This window comes from Colossoma macropomum, unplaced genomic scaffold (assembly GCF_904425465.1).
Source record: "Colossoma macropomum unplaced genomic scaffold, Colossoma_macropomum, whole genome shotgun sequence".
NCBI classification, from domain to species: Eukaryota; Metazoa; Chordata; class Actinopteri; order Characiformes; family Serrasalmidae; genus Colossoma; species Colossoma macropomum.
In genome coordinates, this window is record NW_023494805.1 from 22362336 (window position 1) to 22382826 (window position 20491).

The 20491-nt window shown below is 39.4% G+C and overlaps 1 protein-coding gene across 4 annotated transcripts; it reads left to right on the forward strand.

Moving 5' to 3' along the window:
• The first annotated feature begins 827 nt into the window (after window positions 1–827).
• Window positions 828–20437, forward strand: LOC118826253 (calpain-5-like). 4 transcript variants are annotated; one of them, XM_036597171.1, is made up of 15 exons: window positions 828–1100; window positions 1560–1612; window positions 3554–3883; window positions 6525–6690; window positions 11050–11181; window positions 11859–12070; window positions 12536–12728; window positions 13830–14023; window positions 14397–14474; window positions 15292–15772; window positions 18153–18275; window positions 18657–18853; window positions 19716–19834; window positions 19984–20120; window positions 20258–20437. In XM_036597171.1, the coding sequence occupies exons 4-15, from the start codon at window positions 6526–6528 to the stop codon at window positions 20420–20422; spliced, it is 2196 nt and encodes a 731-aa protein (XP_036453064.1). In that variant the 5' UTR covers window positions 828–1100; window positions 1560–1612; window positions 3554–3883; window position 6525; the 3' UTR covers window positions 20423–20437. The 4 variants fall into 4 exon arrangements, with proteins under 4 accessions (XP_036453064.1, XP_036453063.1, XP_036453062.1 ...); XM_036597170.1 differs by lacking the exon at window positions 1560–1612; XM_036597169.1 differs by lacking the exon at window positions 1560–1612 and having other exon boundaries at window positions 847–924.
• Window positions 20438–20491: the final 54 nt, after the last annotated feature.

Here is a 20491-nt window from a genome sequence, read left to right on the forward strand (position 1 = left end):
TGATGTCAGCTTTGATCGAATATTATGGAAAAACAAGGAATTTGTTATGTTATAATGAATTGTGCTTAATATCGCCAGGAACATGACCTAAAACGAGCTAAAAAGAAAAACATTTTGACTACTGGCATACTGGTATAGGGGAATTTATTAATTTTTTTTAAAAAGTCCTTCAGAGTGGGTTGATGTGAAATGTTCTTTTCTAGAGAGACTTGCGGAGTCAGAATTATCCACAGAGGTGGTGATAGGAATAAGATGTCTGAAGTGTTTATTGCTTATAAAGAATACATCACAGAAATTACAGTGTGAAATATTCATGAATGTGCTATAGATTTGAGATAAAGTTTTGGCTTAAAATGATTTTTTTTTCCTTCAAATCCAGAGACGTAAATGTAGGTCACAAAAGTGGATTTGACTTTTTTGAACCACATCAACAACTTTACATATAAAAACCCAGAAAACAGATGTAGATTCATTGATCACTTTATAGTAAATAGAAAGGCTTTATTTGCACTGTAAACATTGTGACCCCTGGTTCCTATCACCAGCACTGTAAATAAATCTGTAAAGACTAAAGTGTTTCTCTAGGATGCACCGTTTCACATCCAACCACTCTGAATGACTTTGCTGACATTTCTCGATGTTTCTCATATTGATGACATCACAACTTTGAAGACAAGATTATTTTGTCTGTAGGAAAAATAAATGTGTAAGCTTATTAAAGATAAAACAGTTGTAGTGATTTTGTGTGTGTGTGTGTGTGGGCTGGGAGCCTCTGGGGGACTCAGATGTCAGTGCCACGCGCTTAATGACAACAGATATGGCATGATGAACTTAGCAGGAGAGAGAGAGGGAGGACGAGAAAAACAGACGGGGAGGCGTGGTGAGCGAGGAGCAGAGAGGATCAGAAGAAAGACTGAAGAAGACGTAAGTGTGTCTTTTGCATTTGTGTGTGTGTGTGTGTGTGTGTTTCTGTGGCAGGAGATGAGGTGCTCCGTGCCAAACGGACAAAGTCATGAAGGAGCTGCTTGTTAATGTGCACGAATGAAATACGGGAAGAGGGGGAGTGTGTGGAGGAGGCTCGTGGTCAGCGTTGCTTTAAGGTCAGCAAGAGGACAGGACCGAACACGCTATGAGATAGGGAGAGAAAGAGAGGGAGCGTGAATGACCAAGGCAAATATAGATCACTAACATGAGGAGGGGAACAGACTGGACACTTGCATGGTCAAACTTTTCCAGGCTTTATCATTAATGTAAATGAATGTAAATTTTTCATAAGCTTTTACAGTCTATATACCTGTTGCTTTACTGCACATGCTTTCTGATGGTAATAAAGCAAGCTTTTGGTGACTTTTACCATTTACAAAGGTAATAGTAAATTTACATTACATTTATAATGTAATTTATGTAAATGCAAATTTGTAGTTTGTAGCATAAATTAGTGTAACATGTTTAGAAGCTGTTACAGCTTGTTGTTTTACTGCGAATATTTTAGTACTGAAACAAGCTCTTGGTGCTTGACCTATTAAATTGACAATTTAATGTTGTTTGTATTTGCATAGTGAATTTACAGTGAATTGAACTCAAGCAACAGCCATGCAGGCTGCATTCAATTGTAAGTTTACAGTTCAGTGTAAATTGATGTAATGTATGCCTAGTACTTGACATCCTTTCTGTTGAGATAATATGAGCTCTTGCTGGCTGTTTTTAGTGACGGTGTTATTACATGTTAGCTGGAGTGTCTGTGGCTGCAGTAGCCGTGTCTGAATGGGCCTTCTGGAGTGTAACTGAGCTGTTGTCTAGCGAGCCTCTGCTAACTGTCTATTATGTCATTGCGCTTTGTGCACTAGTGTGGCTGGAGGGATGGAGTTACAGCTGCACATACAGGGCTCCTCTGATACCGGTGAATGCACGTCCTCCAAGTAATTTAGAAGGGAGCCCCAACATGAAAGGGGAATTCCACTAATTTTCCAAAATTTTCAGCTTGGTTGAGATTTAACCCCTTAACAAGCCATGGGCCTGCTGACAGGCCCAAGGTACTATTACACACTTCTATAATCTGAGAACAACTCCATTAGTTTGCACTGAAGTCCCTGTAGCTACTGAATAATAAACTTTTGTATGTGATAAGCCTGGATTGTTAAGGGGTTAAACAAAGTCATTCAGAGTGGTTTGCTGTGAAAAGGCTCATTGTAGAGAAAACTCACTGGCTCTGAGTGGTGGTGGTGATAGGAACCAGGCGTCTACAACACAAATATAGCCATTTTATCTACTAGCTACAAAATTACCAGTGAACCTAACCTAGTCATCTGAGTTTTATATGCATGGACCTCTCCACTATGGATGGTTTTTAAAAATTCCTTGGAGGTCTAAAACATCTCAAAACTATCGAAAAACAATATTTGTAATTATTTCAAGTAGAGGTGGACACTGATAATATCACTTTTTCTACGCATTTTGTTGATATCGTCTGTACTCAAAGGACATTAACTAACTGCATGCTTCTATAAAAAAGAGAGCACAATTAGTCTTGGTTAATTGGATTTCAAGTAGATCAATACTATAAAAAATCCATACTAGTACACTGTGTGTGTGTTAAAATGATCATGATACGTAATGTGTATTGTAAAAATGATACACAGAATACAATGATACAGTAGTGAAAGTAATGTGGCATTGGCGCAGGATAAGACACAGGGGAGGCCATGATTCTGCTGCGAGTAGTGCTCTTTTATTAAACATCAAGCTGAAAGGCACATACAGAGGCATGAAAATAGCAGGGAGGTCCTAAAACTCACGCTGACAGTGACCACCCAGTTCATACTAACTAAATCCACACCCCAACACGAAATAACACACAAACACATATACACGTTCAAACTTACGTACTGCAACATTAACAGCATAAAATGTTCCTTTTTACAAGGAGAGCGCACATCCATCCAAATTAATTTTCAACTGTTTTTGGTACATAAAAGTACCAATAATGGTATAATGGAACTAAAGTGTAAAAAATGAAATGCAATAAAAAAGTAGGAAAAGTAGCCTTTAATTCTTCAGAAATTTTGAAAACTTAGTGGAATTCCCTTTTAAAGGAATACGTTTTTCAACTAGTCTCTATCTGCTGCATCTATTGTACAAGGTTGGTTACCACAGATATCTATTTTGACATTTTCCTGTACTTACAAAAGAGCAGACACATTTAGAGCAAAAGCCAATGGCCAGATGCTTCAGTGACTTATCAAGTTCTCACACATTGTACAATTTACAGTTTAAACCCTTTTTTCTAGGTTGAAAAATACTGGAGTATTCCTTAAAGCACACTGTCTCTTCCACGTGTATAAACTGAAATAACTAAAAACACTGTTGTTGTATCCGATATGACATTCTGTAAGCTTCAAGACTATGTAAAATACATATGCAGAAACAAACAAATGCACAAATGACACACTAGTTTGACCAAGAATGAGTGGCTTTTCTCTATACTGTCATGAACTTCCCTCCTGAAAGTAAAGAAGCATTTCCATACAGTTTTCTATCCTAATGCTCATGCCAGGACTCCAGTCTACGCTTTAGTCTGGTGCACAAGATCCGGTTGTCACGGAGACGACGAGCAGACAGGTAACAACAGAAAGGAAACACCTGTCGCTCTCGACCATCTCCATATAACAGCCCCATGAAGAGCACAACAGCGAAACAGCTTCTGACCAGAGTTCCAGTGATCACACTAGTATGACCATTAGACTCCTGAGACGAGCTGCTTTTATAAAACCCAAAGATGATGCCAACGATGAGCTCATGAAGCTATATAGATGACTGGATATAGCTGAGCAGTCGGAGAACGCTTCAGACAGATAAAGACAGCACTGGAACCAAAAGAAACAAAGTAAGTGAAACTGTCTTACCTTTGTCTTCAGTCTATGGTTGGATTTAATGATTGGTCAGTTGGATTGTAATGATTTGTTAGTGACGGGTGATCCCTAGTTCTTTATTAAACACATTGTCTTTAAATATAAGAATATAACATATATTTTTTCCAGGCATTTTGCACTGAATTTAGAATTTTCATACATTTTTATACACTTTAATTAACAAAATATTTGTTTTATCAATTGTGTAGATCATTATTCCTGATGAAGCATTCATTTTGAATGAATAGCTGCAATTAATCCTACATCGAAACAATATAGACACAAACAAATAGGTAATGTAGATAATATGTGATCATACACTGTCATGATATATAATATATAGTATAATCTGGATGTATTTGAGCAGCTTATATGGTTTTTAATCTGTAAAATATTTTCCTACAAAAGCAAAATCAAATATGCACTGAATTGTTTATTTAGGATAGTAGTTTGTAGTTGTAGTTGTGTAGGTATCATTTTGAAATTCAGCTGAGCCTTATTTAACATTTTCCCTTTTAAATAATCTAAGTGTGTTTAAATTCACACAGCCAACCTGTCAGCATGTTCTGATTGTTCTGTCATATCAGGGACTGCAGTACAACAGTACATTGTGCTTTTTTAGGTTTCCTCCATTTTTATTTTATTTATTGGAATTGATTTATTTAAAAGTTTGAGTGTATTTCAGTTATTGCTAAGACTAAGCTGGACTGGTGCACAAAGAACAGCCTGCAGTGTAAGCTCAGGCATGGCCATGTGTTGATGTGGAAGCTGTACATTTTGTGTTGTTTATCTGTAAAAGATCCTCTCGTTCGTTAGTGCATTTCCTTTCTGAGAGGGAAGTCGAGAGTGCAGAGTGCTAGTGATGGCCTGTGTGGTATTTGCGTACACACACACACATTATCCTGGCATATACACTGACACAGAATCAGTGTTGGCTCATATACTGATGCTCTCTCTTGGCCCCAGGCCTCCCCCTCTGCCCCTGCCAAAATCCCCTAATGGGTAAAACAGCCCTCTGAACCATAAACCGTGCCGCACCCCCCCCGAGTCCAATCCCCATATCCCTGTATCAAGCTCATTACCTGATACACTCCTGCAACTTATCATGAGCCTGAACTCCTAAACATGTAAAGTGCTCTCTGGACATGCACCACATTCACTTATATTTTTTTATTCAGTTTGCTGTTTCTGGACACTGAAGGGCAACAATTATTTCACCCGCCCTCTCTTCTGACCCGTCTCAGTTCCAGGGCAAATTACACCTTAGTCTACAAATAAACCCTGTTATCTAATCATCCCTGGAACTAAAGCTAAATGTGAGGTTACCTGGCAGGACTTTATATAGAGGTTTACTAATCTTTCTGTCACAACAACACGTAAAATTCCCTGCAAAGATCTTCTGTAGAGAGTTTTCTTATGCTGTTCCACTGGATTTAAGTAAAATCTGAAATAATGATTTAAAAGTCAAGGGTGCCGGGTCAGATTTTACATAGGTTTCTCAGACCACGTCTTACCTTGTTACACATTAACATCACATGCACAGTCAAGAAGGTCCTGCTCAATGTGTAGGCCTCAAATGCAAAATCAGCAGACTGGTGAAGACATGATAACAGTAGTAGATAATTCACTCACGTCCTTCGTTTTGACTGAATTCTCTTGGAATACTCTTTCAAATCACTGTTAATCATCACATTCAGCCGCTCGGGAAAGGTGTCCAAAGCACAACCAGTGTCACAAAACGTTTTTCTGCACATTGCATGCAATTACACATTTCAAACAGAGAGGTCTCCAGATACCCAAAACTTACATAGTGTAGCTCTGTGTGTAGCGGAGTTCTCCCAAACCTGATGGAAAAGCATTACACAGATGTGATAATGGAAGTGATTCCTGCACAATTTAAAGTGTTTCAATTTATCTCTTTAAACCTAAGGGCCTGTATATGTATTCTTTCCTGGAGGTCCACTTGTATTTTTGTAGGTTTCTGACAAACGAATCATAAGTTATGAATCATTTTTACGTAGCCATTTTGCCAGCTCTTTATCTCTTCAAATTAAACTGGCTGTTTTTATTACTACGCTGTTAAGCTGACACATGTAAATGACCTAAGTTCTGGTTGGCTGCACCGTATTGGGCCTCATTTATAAAAATAGTCCAGGCTGAAACGCTCCTTGAAACTTCAGTGCAAATGGGTGGAGCTAAACTACTGTAGACTTTACGTGTAAATGTTTGGTACTGCCCTGCGACGGACTGGCGACCTGTCCAGGGTGTATCCTGCCTTCCGCCCAATGACAGCTGGGATAGGCTCCAGCACTCAACCGCGACCCAGAAGGATGAGTGGTTTAGATGATGTGTGTGTGTGTGTGTGTGTGTGTTTTGGTACTCGTCACAAAAAAAAACATGAATTCAAAGCAGGCTGCAGCTTACACACCACATCAAACTCATTTAATTAAAAAAAGCAAGGAAAATGTGGTTTTCCATGATAAGATCCTTCATTAACAACTGAATGATACACCTAGAGGTTGAGGTTAAAGGATTAAACACTGTCATGTTGCATTGTATTGTCTCTTATTGTTTCATATATTTTAGTATCATCTCTTATCATCCTCTTCTCTCCAGGATGCCAGAGAGAGTATGTCTGTTTCAGGGTCAGAACTACCATAAGTTAAAGAGAGCATGTTTGAGACGAGGGGCTCTGTTCCAGGACCCCTATTTCCCTGCTTCTGCACAGTCACTGTTCTACAAGAGAGCTCCACCTCCCAGAGTGACGTGGAAGAGACCAAGGGTGAGAAAAAAACAACACATAAGAAAAGGAACAGCCATCTCCATGCAGCTCTTATAGTATATAACACACATAGCAAAGTTATCTCACCGCTCCCTTCTAAAACACTCAGTAAAGTTCCCCTCATCTGCCCAAATTCAGAGATGGACTGTGGAAGCTTAGGTAACATCAGAGCTCAGTGCATATATGGTTGTAGTAGTGCTTCCTTTTTGTCATCTAGTCCGTTCCAGTCTATATAACTGTTAGAGACTGTGATGTTCTAATTCTTAGTAATGTTCTAATTTTTTAGTATATTTCTGGCTGCATTAATGAAAGCTACCAACGCTGAGCCAAATTTTTACCGTCGTAAGTCTGTGTGGTGGGACAGATCCCTCCCCAAGAAAGCAAGAAGTTGGAGAATGTGGTATGGGTGGTCTGTACACTCCCCAATAATCCGAACTACTTGAGTCCAAAAGGGAGAGGCCAACGGAAATTTCCAAAAATATCAATTGAACTCTTACATGTCCAGCATTCATTGCTTTATATTAGGTTCAATAGTTGAAGTCTCACTGTAATCTAATAATACAAAGTGCAAGTATACAGTAATCCTTAATATCCCTTAATGGCCAGCCAGAGACAATAATCTCCCATACTTCTTGCTCAAATTCAACATCCAGATCCCATTGACATATTATCTTTAAACTCAAAATCACTTTTTCCATATAGAGCCTTTGCTGCTGTTTTGTTGATTTTCTAAGTTAAAAATAAGTTCACACATCTTCTACAGAGAACACACTCAATTTTGGCATTTTTCTGCAATTGTAAGTGCAAAATTTCTGTTTATCTGTTGAGTTTAACATATTGGAAAAACAAAATATAAAATGTGCCATAACCTTTGAACAGGCCATTTTATTTTTTTATATTTTTCCCCAATGTGTTAAATTCAGTAACAACAGTAATTGTGCAAATCTCAAACAGACTTGCTGACATGGTTTTTGACATTTTCTTGGGCCTGTAGCTACTTGGGAGGTCAGAAGTTCGTAATGTACTGCTGTCTTTATGAGGATGTGTAGCTAATTGTAGCTGCGCGGTCAGCAGAGCTATAACAGATATGTTTAATTAAAGGCCTTTCTAACAGCGGCGAGGCGTCAGTCCATTGCAATAGGACACCCTGGAGAGTGTGTGTGTCGCGTGTTTGGCTTCAGGGGTATTACCAAGGTTTGTGCAGGTTAAGCTGTAAAAAATAACTGACGTTGATTAAAATAGTGTGAGTATGTGCTAAAGTGTGGCCAATCAAATATAGCAGTGGAGCATGCAGCTGTGAATATTTCAGCAAGTGGTTATCACACAGAAATAGTGAGGGAGACGTTTGGAAGGCAGTGGAGTGCTGCTTAATGGACTCCACTCCCCTTAAAGGACTACTTAGAATAGAACTCAGTGGGCAGGTGATGGAGAAGCTTCCTATTGGCTTCTATTATAAGTGTGTTTTCAGATAGTTTTCTGTTCTTTTCTAACGATAAGGAAACACATCAAAACGATTGTCTGTGGTAATTCACTGTATGCTACAGGTAGGTCCAGCAGATAGAAATTAGGTTGAAATACGATGGAGAATTCTTTAATTCACTTCTAGGATGGGGCTTCCCTGTAGAAATCTTGTATATATTGTATATATCAGCAATATAAAAATACGGGTCAATGACAGTTATTATTTGGTTCATGTTTCTGCATATTTTTATTACATTTATTTTAACACAAAGATTATTAAATCTTAAAATCTCACATGATTTAACAAAAAACATGCTTTTTAAAATAAATAATGTATTTAGAGACAGACGTGACTACTGTGAGTTTCTCGTTTTTGAATATTAGCACTATAGGGCTTTTTGAAGGCTTAACCCGCTGTTACATTGGAATGTGTTGAAGCCTAGTGAGAATTTGCAAAGAAGTGGTGCATTTGTCAACACTAAAGTCAGTAGAAATGTGCCTTATTTTTATAAAGGCTGAGGTTGAAAAACAGTAAACCTGCCATATGCAAAAGAAATATGTTTTTCAAAATACGTGTCAAGTTTGTAACATATGTAAATATTAAAACTTGATTCTAATATATATATTTTATCTACATATGTGCATATATTTAAATGTATTGACATGTATTCGCATATAGTAGCATATATTTTAAGAGTAAAAAATGGCATAGTTAAATATATTTCATACATATTTTAAAACACATAAATTGCAGATATATTTTTGATATGAGCAAATATATGTACATGATTTTCCATAATTATTTCCTGAACAACTTATATTTTACATGATGTACAGTAGCATGCAAAAGTTTGAGCCTCCCTGGTTTTATTTTTTCCTAATATGTTGAATTCAGCAAATAAAAAAAAAGTGCAGAAAAATGTAATATATTGTTTCCTAAAGAGAATTTGCAAATGTATTTATTTATATATTTATAAAATCAACAAAATGTGTAATTTGACCAGGGGTGCCCAAATTTGGAACACAACTGTATGTGATGTATTTAAGGGAACTGAACATCTTTTACTGCTTAGAAGGGATGTTTATATAATACATTACTGGCTTGTAAGATCTTTGTTGAAAGTCTTCACTCAGAGGCTTGATATAGGTAGAAAAAGTGCACTAACTGCATCTGCTTAACAATAAGTGTTCTACTGTATGTGGGGGTGTAAAGTTAAAAGCAAGGTCAGACTATATAGCACAAATATTTTCAGCATGTGTACAACATGGGTCAAATGATAGGATTATATATCACACGCACAGACACACACACACAGACACACTCTGTGGTGTCAGTGCTCAGTTCTAAGTTTACCTTCTGAGAATCTTTATGATACTGTATTGCACAACCTGATAACAAATACGCATTGAAGTTAATTATGTGGTATAACATTAAGTGTGTGTTTCTGTGTCTGTGTCTGTGTGTGTGTGCATGACCTCTGTAAACTGACACCAAGTGATTTTAGGAGACAGGATCCAATGTCAAAACGTAGATCAACAAGTTCAAGCAGACAGGACTGCTCTCTTCTACACACACACACACACACACACACGCACACACACACACACACACACACTCATGATCCTATCTTACATTCCTTGTGAGGACTTCCATAGCTTTCTATTGATTTTCTATTGATTCTCACCTTAAGCTTAACCTCAATATCCAAAAAGATTTTTTTCTGCTCTTTTACTTTTTCAAAAAAATGTAATTTGTGGTGAAAACAACACATGCTCATGTGAGGACCAGCAAAATGTCCTCACTTGTAGTCCTCACAAGGAAAGAATTCCATGATTTTTCAAAATTCTGTGTGATTCAGTGTTGGAGAAGTAAGCAGAGTCATTCAGAGTGGTTTGGTATAACATTTGTTGCCTCAGGGTTGTCACAGTGTTGTCGCAATGTTATTGCAGTCAGGTCCATAAATATTTGGAAAATGACACTGTTTTTGCAATTTTGCCTCTGTACACCACCACAATGGATTCAAAACGAAGCCAGCAAGATGTGACTGAAGTGTAGACTTTCAGCTTTAAATAAAGCTTAAATAAATTTAAATAAATTAAAAATAAACTTTGAGTGGCCAAATTAACAACTTGGCACAGTCTTAAAAAGAAGAAATGCACTGGTGAGCTCAACATCATCAAAAAGCCCTTGAAGATCATGGCAGAAAGATCGGAAGTAAATACAGAGGTTTTATCTCAAGATCAAACCACTGATAACACTCAAGAACAGAAAGGCCAGATTAGACTTTGCTAGAAAAGGAAGGGCTCATGATCCAGAGCACACCGTATCATCTGTCAAACATGGTGGAGGCAGTGTTATGGCATGGGCATGTATGGAACTGGGTCACTGGTGGTTATTCATGATGTGACAGCTGTTAGAAGTAGCAGGATGAATTCTGAAGTGTATAGAGCTATACTTTCTGCTCAGATTCAGTCAAATGCTGCAAAACTGATAGGACGGCACTTTACAGTAAGGCAAAGAAATGGAATGTTCTTCAATGGCCGTCAGCCACCTGACCTCAACACTGAGCATGCTTTTCACTTACTGAAGACAAAAAAAGGCAGAACGGCCCACAAACAAGCAGCAACTGAAGGCAGCTGCAGTAAAGGTCTGACAAAGCATATCAAGGAAGGAAGCACGGTATTTGGGGATGTTACAGACTTCAGGCAGTCATTGACAGCAAAGGATTTGCACCTAAGTATTAAAAATAATCCTTGTATTTATAATTGTTAGTTTGTACAATTACTTTTGAGCATGTAAAAAGATTAGATAATTTACATCAACTGGAATTTTGGGTAGACACCCAAAAATGGGATGGAAATGTCAGTTGCTTAAAGATGTCTCTGTTTTTGTCTCAGGAGCTCTGTAAGGACCCTCGACTCTTTGTGGATGGAATCAGTACAAGGGATCTGCACCAGGGCAGTCTGGGTAACTGCTGGATGGTGGCAGCCACTTCCTGCTTGGCCACAGAACCTTCACTTTGGAAAAAGGTATGTGCATGTCAGAGAGAGAGAGCAGGAGCGAGTAGGGAAATTATGCTGTACAAATGCAAACTGGAGTGACTGGGGGTCTAAAGATCCAAACTGTGGTAACATTTTAGAAGAAAACAGAGTCTGAAAATCATAACGATGTTTTTCTCAGTTTCATTGTTGCTGTAGTTGCTGCTGTTTGCCTTTGTTCAAAGTGGTGGTGAAACCAGACGTCTGAAGAGTTAAATGGCTCTAAAAGTTCCCTCACACAAAGTGATTACATAAAATGGCTTTAAATACACTGCTTGAGGCCCGAGACATTGTTTTACGATAGTTCTGAGAAGGTTTTCAAAATTTTTCAAACTCCATTCAGGGAGGTATATGCAGAATGTAAATTAGAACCCCAAGACAACTAAGATATAAGATTTTAAGATGAAGCACTAGTTTACAATTTTCTACAGTACATATATTTTCACCAGTTTGGAAAGAAAATAAAATGGCTATATTTGTGTCATATACCCCTGGTTCCTATCACCACCATGGTAAAGACATCAGAGTGTGTTCTCTGCAGTGAACCATTAGACATGAAAAGACTCTGTTTACATCTCATTGTATTATGCAGAAATTTTGAAAAATTGGTGGAATTCTCCTTTAACCCTGTTTCTCTTTCTCCACCTCTCTTCTCTCTTCATATCCAGGTCATCCCTGATCACATGGAGCAGGAATGGAACCCGAAGCGTCCAGACCTGTATGCTGGAATTTTCCATTTCCGATTCTGGCGGCTGGGTCAGTGGACAGACGTAGTGGTGGATGACCGTTTACCGGTCAGTGAGGACGGAACTCTGCTCTTCTGTCGATCAGCAACACCGCGGGAGTTCTGGAGTGCCCTGCTGGAGAAAGCTTATGCCAAGTATGACAACTGTCAGAGCAGGAGCCCAACCAAACCAGATATACTCACTGAATACATTTCTTTCTCTTCTGGGACTGAACTGGACAGACAGGGCAGGTCTTAGCTTGTGATGCTGTGCCACTGGGGTTAGATCAGGTTGTCATCATGAGGCTTTCTCTTGTTCTCTTTTGCACTCCAGGCCAGGCAGAATGGCAAGAGGATCAGGAAAGAGAGACGAGGGATAATTTACCTCATTAAAGTTCTCAATCCTGAAACATGAAGGCTGGTGGTCTGAGCCTCATATGTGTCCTAATCTATTTTCACAGATTCAGTGACCATAATTTAGAAATAGAAAACTGCATTTATAACCCTTATCTTCACCATTAACATTTAATGTTGACATTAATTTGTAGAATTTATAGTCTGAGCAGAAAATCTGATGAATCTTTCACATTCTGTCTCCCTGTCTTTCCTTCACTCTTTCAGACTGAATGGCTGCTATGAGGCTTTGGAGGGGGGTAACACAGCTGAAGCTTTGGTAGACTTCACTGGGGGAGTGTCTGAACCACTGAATCTGAACCTAGAAGCATTGACCCAGAATGCTGACCAGAGGAAGGTGCTGTTCCAGACGTTAGCCAGAGCACACAACCGCAAAGCTCTCATCACATGCTCCATACGGGTAATAACCTCTGTTAAGAAAAAAAGGAAAACAATGCCAGACCTCAGTGTTCAGAAAGCTGCATTTACAATGACGCATGCAGAAATAAACACCCAAAGAATGAATATGAAAGGCGTTGCAAATGCTTAAAGGGGGACTCCGACCAAAATGAAAAATACAACCATCACTATATCTGTTGCAAACCTTCCTGCTCATCTCCTACAGTGGAGCCTCAGTGGACTCTAGATATTTCATTTTAAAGACTAGGAACACCCCCTTCTGATGGTGTATCTTGAAGGTGAGAGGAACTTTTAAAAAACTACAAGTGCTTTGGGCTCATATTTTAAGGGAGGGCTGGTTGGATTTTTTCCTTTAGCTGGTGAATGAAGGATCCAGATATCTAATGTCACTATATCAGTGGCTACGCTAGCACTCAAATTTCTTTATCACTGGTCCCACTGGATGTGTGATGCATTTATTTAATGCATGCTAGGTACTGTAGTGAGAAAACATTAATGGACAAAAACATGAAAACGATTAAAATAAGGTTGAAGGATGCAATGCATGACAAATAATAACGCAATAAAATGACAAATAACATGTCAAATGCTAGTTTTAGGCCAGTGGCGAATAATGTTTAAATGCTAGTTTTTTGGCTGGAATGCCCCTACAAAAACATGCACTGCTGAAATTTTCAGGTTTAGCCTTATACAGTTTAGCTTTCAGCTCTGGACTATTGTGTCTATTGTGTCTAAGGGCAAACTCTGCCAGCCTCTTTAATTACCTCAGCTGACTGTTTTTTTATGACTGCTCTTCCTGACAGCTGGTGGTCTGGTCTGTAGCTCTACAGCAGGAATGATGCCTCTCACCTGTCACAGCATGTACACTTTGACTCGAATCCTGACTAACCTACCTCAATCTTTGCTGATGTTATTCTACGATTCTTTTTCTATCACCTCATTACCCTCTTTCTTTCCTCTGCATCTCTTGCCTTCTTCATTATCCAGATGGTCTCTTTGACCTGTTTCTTACTTTATTGCACACTCTCTGTCTAAATCAATCTCTGTTCCTTTTTTGTGTTTCAAGTTTCTCCTTTTTATGTTCTCTCACCCGAATACTCAGCCAGCTGATGGAGAACATGTGGAGTCAGTGCTGGACTGTGGACTGGTGAAAGGTCATGCATATGGTATTACTGCAGTCAGGAAGGTTCGCCTGGGCGAGAGTCTGCTGGGCATTTGCGGAAGTCCTCGGATCTACATGGTGCGCATGAGGAACCCCTGGGGTACAGCAGACTGGACAGGAGCCTGGAGTCAGGGGTGAGGAGTAACAGGAGAGACAAATCACACCTGCAGGTTGTTGTGAATATAGACATGTATGAGTGCAAGGAGAGCTTATTTAGGTGTAGTGTGCTTATTCTGGCTGTAGTCTAATATGAATCGTCATACTTAAGGAAACTGAGTTTTATTTGAGTTGTATTTGTTTAATCCCATTGATCCCGTGGGTCCCACTGGTTTGTTAAAAAGGCTAAAAATGTTTTTGAGTTTGGTTGTCTGTAAGCTAATATAATGAAAGCATAAGTGTACATACAAGTACTACTGCTTATATGAGCAGATTTGGTCATTACTTTTATAGTCTTGAATTAGGTGGGTGATCCCAACACTTGTTTGCCTATTTTGGTGCCGCCTGTAGGTCACAGCAGTGGCAGCAGGTGGGCCGCAGTGAGAGAGAGAAGATGGGTCTTGTTGTCAGAGATGTAGGAGAGTTTTGGTAATGTACACACTTTCATGCCATTACCACATTATAATTATTTGAAAATCATTCCGTTCAAACAAATTCAGTGTGAAAACAAACAGCACTGTGCAAAGGTCAGAGACCACCCTTCATTTGTTTAATTAACTTTAACTACTGGAAATTAAATAAATGAAGGGTGGTCTCTGAGTTTTGGCTTTTGACTTCTGCACAAAAACCAGATGCTATGTTATTAGATACAACCCCTACCTTTACACAAATTGTTCATAGTGACTCCTTAGTGCCAGATTTGCCAAACATTGTTCTGTCAATGGAAAATGAAAACAAACAAACTAGACAAAAACAAGCAATCAAACAGAACACAACCAGGCAAATCACATCATAATTCAACAATGGTGAATTTATTAGACTTTGTTTTGAATGACTACAAGAATTAAATACCATGCTGGATGCCAATTTTGTCAACAAAAAGCAAGATTAAAAAGAGCATCTCCAGTGGCATAGAAGCAGCAAAACTGGAGCAGCTGAATCCAGGTTCCTTTTGCATGTTGTTCATGGAAGGATCATAATTTGTTGTAAGCTGTTCATTCATTCAATTTGCAGCAAATGCGCAACACAATCATTTCTGCATGCTATAACTTTCCAGCACTGCTCATTCAGCATCTTACAGAATCCATTACCCAGCAAATTCATGCTGTTCAAGGCACAACACACTAGACAGGTGTACCTAAAAAGTGGACACACATTATACACATACAGTGTAGATACATTAACAAAACCTGCAAAATGTCTCTTCTTCACCTCATGTTAGATCTTTGTGTGTCTTCATCCTCAGGATGGAGTTTGAAGACTTCTGCCGCTACTTCACAGATTTGGTGGTGTGCAGGCTAGTGGAGCGCTCTTTGCTCTGGCCCTGGGGACACTGGAAAGAGGTGCGCTGCCCAGGGGAGTGGACAAATGCCCCTGCAGACTTACCACCAACAGCCTCTGCTGCATCTCAGCCCTCCAACACACGGAAGAATTTCTCAGGTTCTCAGTGGTCCCATCCGGCTCCTGTTCCTGCTCCAAGAGGGGACAGGAAAGAGGAGAGGCTGGGGGAAAGGCAGATGGACAGGAGTAGGGTCCATGGAGCCAAAGAGAAGAAGAAAGACAGGGGTGAAGAGAAAGCTCAGCCACCAAAAGCAGGAGAAAAGATGCAGGAGTTTACGGTAAAGGAGGAAGAAGTGGTGGAAGAGGAATGGGAAAGAGAGATGGACAAGAGGAGTAGGTGTGGAGGATGCATTAACCACAGAGAGACGTTTCTTCTTAACCCTCAGGTACAACATAGGGGTCACTGGTTTAGTTTGGTAGGTTTCGTCGCTTAGTGTCAGGTCAGCCATGAATCACCTGTGTTGACGGGAAAAGGCCAGTTGACTACATGCAATATAACCAATCACAGACATTTGTCAAAACAGTAATGATAAGGACATTTCTTTTTCCACCACTTGGAGACACACTTGGAGAAGTATGCAAATTGTCCAGGGCCCAGTTTCCCAAAAGCATCTTAGTGTTAAGATAATTATAACTTGTAGAGATTGTTCACTGTGATGCTCCCTCTACCATTATCTGAGACTATGCTGTATTGGACTCTTGGTGTGACAAAAACAGCTGATGCTGTCAAAAGTTGATGTGAGATTCTTGCAGGGTCAACTTCTCACATGTAAAACTGTCAATGTTGAAAGTGGAAACTGAAAGAAACTGACACCATAAAATATTTTTACACAATAATAACATGTCAATAACATGTCTGTGTTTTACTAGCAATATAGTATTTAAGTCAGTGTTTTTGTTGATGTACACGATAAAATGGCCAGTAACAATGAGGTTCAGACTGAAGCCCATAAAATGTCTGTCAAGAACAACTGTTTTGTAATGTTAAAAAAAACACCTGGTGGTTCATTGGCAACAGATCATTAACATGATTGGGTATAAAAAGAGCATCCAGAGAGGCTGAGTCTTTCAGAAGTAAGATGGGAAGCGGTTTGCCACTCTGTGAAAGACTGCATGTGCAGGTAGTGCAACAATTCAATAACGTTTCTCAACGTAAAATAGCAAAGCGATTTCATCATCTACAGTACATAATATCATTAAAAGATTCAGAGAATTCAGAGAAATCTCTGTATGCAAGGGACAAAAACTAAAACTGATATTTGCTGGCTGTGATATTCAGACCTTCAGGTGGCACTACATTAAAAACAGACATGATCCTGTGGTGGAAGTCACTGCATGGGCTCAGGAACACTTAAAAAAAATTTTGTCTGTGAACACAGTTCATCATGCATCCACAATTGCAAATTAAAACTTTACCATGCAAAGAAGAAACCATGTATAAACAGGATCCAGAAATGCCACTGCCTTCTCCAGGCCAGAGCTCATGTACAATGGACTGAGGGGAAGTGGAAAAGTGTCCTGTGGTCCGACGAATCAAAATTCTTCTTGGAAATTATGCGTCCTCTGGGCTAAAGACCATCCGGCTAGTCATCAGCACACAGTTCAAAAGCCAGTATTCATGATGGTATAGGGGGGCATTAGTGCACACGGCATGGGTGACCTGCACATCAGTGAAGGCATCATTAATGCTGAATGATATATAAAGGTTTTAGAGCAACATCTGCTGCCATCCAGACAACGCCTTTTTCAGGGAAATCCTTGCTTATTTCAGCAAGACAATGATAAACCACATTCTGCATGTATAACAACAGCATGGCTCCATAGTAAAAGAGTCTGGGTGCTAAACTGGCCTGCAGTCCAGACCTGTCACCCATTGGAAACGTCTGGCACATTATGAAACGAATAATATGTCAAAAGAGACCCCGAACTGTTGAGCAGCTGAAATCCTATATCAAACAGGCATGGGAAAAGATTTTTTTTTTTTTTTTGCGATCAACTTTCAAATTGCATTTTTCATTAAATTTTACAACAAGGATGGGGAAAGGTAAGGGGGAGGGGAAGGCAGGACAGTGACGTACATTTTTAGGAATACACACAAATCAAAAACAAAGCAAAGACAATACATAAACAACTACACAACTAAACAACATCACATAATTTAATTGGAAACTAAAGTTGGAACAGGAAAACTTTTGACTTACAGAACTACAGCAGTTGGTCTCCTCATTCCAAAATGCTTACAGTGTTCAGTTAAAAGAAGAGGTGAGGAAACGAAGTGATAAACATGCTTTGTTCCAACTTTGTTGGAACGTGTTGCTGGCATCAAATTCAAAATGGGCATATATTTAAAAAAAAACAATACAATTCATCAGTTTTAACATTTTATATGTTGTGTTTGTACTGTGTTGTGTTTTCAATTAAATATAGGGTTTACATGATTTGCATATCATTGCAATTGCTATGTTTATTTACATTTTGCACAGCATCCCAACTTTTAAACAAAAAAACAAACATGATTGTTCAGTCATTTTTCATGTGTGTGCATGTGCATTTGAATGATAAAACGCTGATCTTATCTTCATATAAATGGTTTTGCTATAAGTGCACTGACACTCCCTGATTAAGCATGTATACAGTTTTGTACAGTTGAGATAGACTTGATAATTGTGCTTTCAGTCTCTGGGGCTGGGCTATTTTTTGCTGTTTATGTTTTGTACTTGTCAACACTCTTGACTTTAGTCCCATCTGTATCACACATTATTTCAGTTCATGTTTGAGGTGGGAGGGGAAGGAGATGAGGTTCTCATATGCCTGCAGCAAGAGGACAGAAGAATGAAAAGGAGGGAGGGAGGAGGTGAAAATCTTCCAATCGGCTTTGAGGTACTGAGGGTGAGTCTGAACACACTTTCTGAGGCCTTCTCATCAGCAGTGATGAAGACTAAAATGTAATGTGGCAGATCATTTTAGTCAGCCACAAGTCTTCTCCCTTCATTTGTCAGAATTTGAGATAAATTTCCTATTCTCTGATTTTTATTTGTTTGTTCGTTTAAGATTTACTAGAGTAAAATTTTGGAGAAAAATGATAAAAAGTCCCTCAAACAGTGAACATATGAGGCATACAAAACACTAAGCACAACATAGAAAAAACAATTAAGAAAAGCACTGACATAAAGAGGTGAACTTTTATATATAGATTTTTTTTTCTCAGTTTATATGTCAATTTATATCTTCTTGTCATGCTAATGTGCAGTTTTCTCCTGACACTCTCAGGTGGAGGTGAATCGTGTGTGTAGAGTGCAGTGTTTTAGTGAGCAGGCAGCAAGCTCGGTCTATATGGACTCCCGCAGTGTTACTCTGCGTGTGACACTGAGTCCCGGCCGCTATGTTCTCCTCCCCACCACCTTCCACCCTGGATCCACTGGGCGATTCCTCCTCCGCCTCTTCTCACACACGCACATCAAGCTCAGGTGAGATACTGGAGGCTTGTGCTGCTTGGTATGTGAGTGGGCAGGTTCATTTCTACACTTTGGCCATGAATTACTAGGATCCCAAATAAAGAGTGCTAATGTGAGAGTGCAGCATAGAAGTACTAAAGAAAAAAATAAGAAGAACAAAAGAAAAATAGCAAATCATGATGGTTGGGACACAACTTCATATCTGTTTCTTTTTTTGTACTTAAATTGGCAAACACTTGGTGGTCTTCACATTGTGTGAAAATTTTACAAACAAAAATGTTCCAAAATTACTTAAAAAAATCTTGTTACATTAACTTCCATTATAGTTTAAGAATGTTTTTTCATTATACTGTAAACTTTATATTTGGACAGTGACAATATAATGAAACGTTGAGAAATACAATCAGGCCCAGCAGTAGATGGCAAGATCAAATGATATGGCAAGATCATGATGAAGACCTGTAGTTCCAAGGATGCAGAACAACTGATATTTAGCTTCAGGTGGTGGGCTGCCATCTTTGACGAGATGTCAGCCAGACATGCTGAGATGCTGGGAAGGAAAGGTTTAATTGAGCATCATCAGCATAGCAGTGATAAGGGAGTGGTAGGTTGGCAAGGACAGGATCTTGTGGTTGATTGTTCTACACATAGATCAGGACTGATGACAGTTTGGCTGATCTTGCGTGGAGCTTCTCGGTCACTGCTACAAGGGCAGTTTCAGGTCCAGGGAGCAATTTAGATAGGATGGGGTCCAGTGGGCAGGTGGTTGGATTGGTGGATGTCAACTGTAGGACATTGTGGAAAGAGGTTCTAAATTAATCTATTTGCAATGATACTATTTGAAATGTAAACACTGAAGTCCCTCTCTCTGTAGGGAGCTGAAGGAGGATTTGCCTCCTCCCTCTCTGTGGAAGTGTTGTGTGCCTCAGCCGTGTGCTGTAACTACAGTCCACCTGCGCAGAGCTTCCACACTCAGCCAGCCCAAACAGCCAGGTCACTAACCACCACCACCACTACACTAGTACACTAGGACACAAGTCCACTGAAGGCCCAAACTGTAAACACACAACAATAAAGTCCTTATTTTCCTCTGCTCTTTCCATATACCTCCTTCTTTCTCTCTTTCTCTCTCTTTCTCACAGCTCCAGATGTGTATGCTGTCATTAGGTGTGAGGAGGAGACTATAAGGACTCGTGTCTTTAGAAAAGATGTAAGTCCTGAATTCAACATTAAAGCGATTTTCTACAGAAGGAGGCCTAGGACAATAATCTACATAGAGGTAAGGTGTGTTTCTCAGTAGGTTTCAAGTTACAGTGACAATAATATGGAAAGAACTTTAGTAGTGTGTGTGTGTGTGTGTGTGTGTGTGTGTGTGTGTGTGTGTGTGTGTGTGTGTGTGTGTTTCTGTGCATCTAGTTGTGGAGAAGAGGTTTGGTATTTGACTCCTTCCTGGGTGCAGCTCATCTTCAAACAGGCAACAGCGAAAGAGGGCGGAGCAGAGTGATTGATCTACAAGGTGGAAAATCTCGCGGCTGCATCTATGTAGAGACTTCTACCAGTCAATGCCTGACGGACTTATGATTACAGTTGCACTGCTCTCATACTAAAAGCTAAAAAACCGTGTAGGACCAAACTTGTCAAATGTCAGCG

Excerpts from the sequence above, each read along its gene's own strand:
- LOC118826253 (XM_036597171.1), top strand. The coding sequence starts at position 6,526 with ATGCCAGAGAGAGTATGTCTGTTTCAGGGTCAGAACTACCATAAGTTA. Across the intron at positions 11,182-11,858 it reads AACCTTCACTTTGGAAAAAG|GTCATCCCTGATCACATGGA; the intron begins GTATGTGCATGT and ends CTTCATATCCAG. Across the intron at positions 14,024-14,396 it reads ACAGGAGCCTGGAGTCAGGG|GTCACAGCAGTGGCAGCAGG; the intron begins GTGAGGAGTAAC and ends TGCCGCCTGTAG.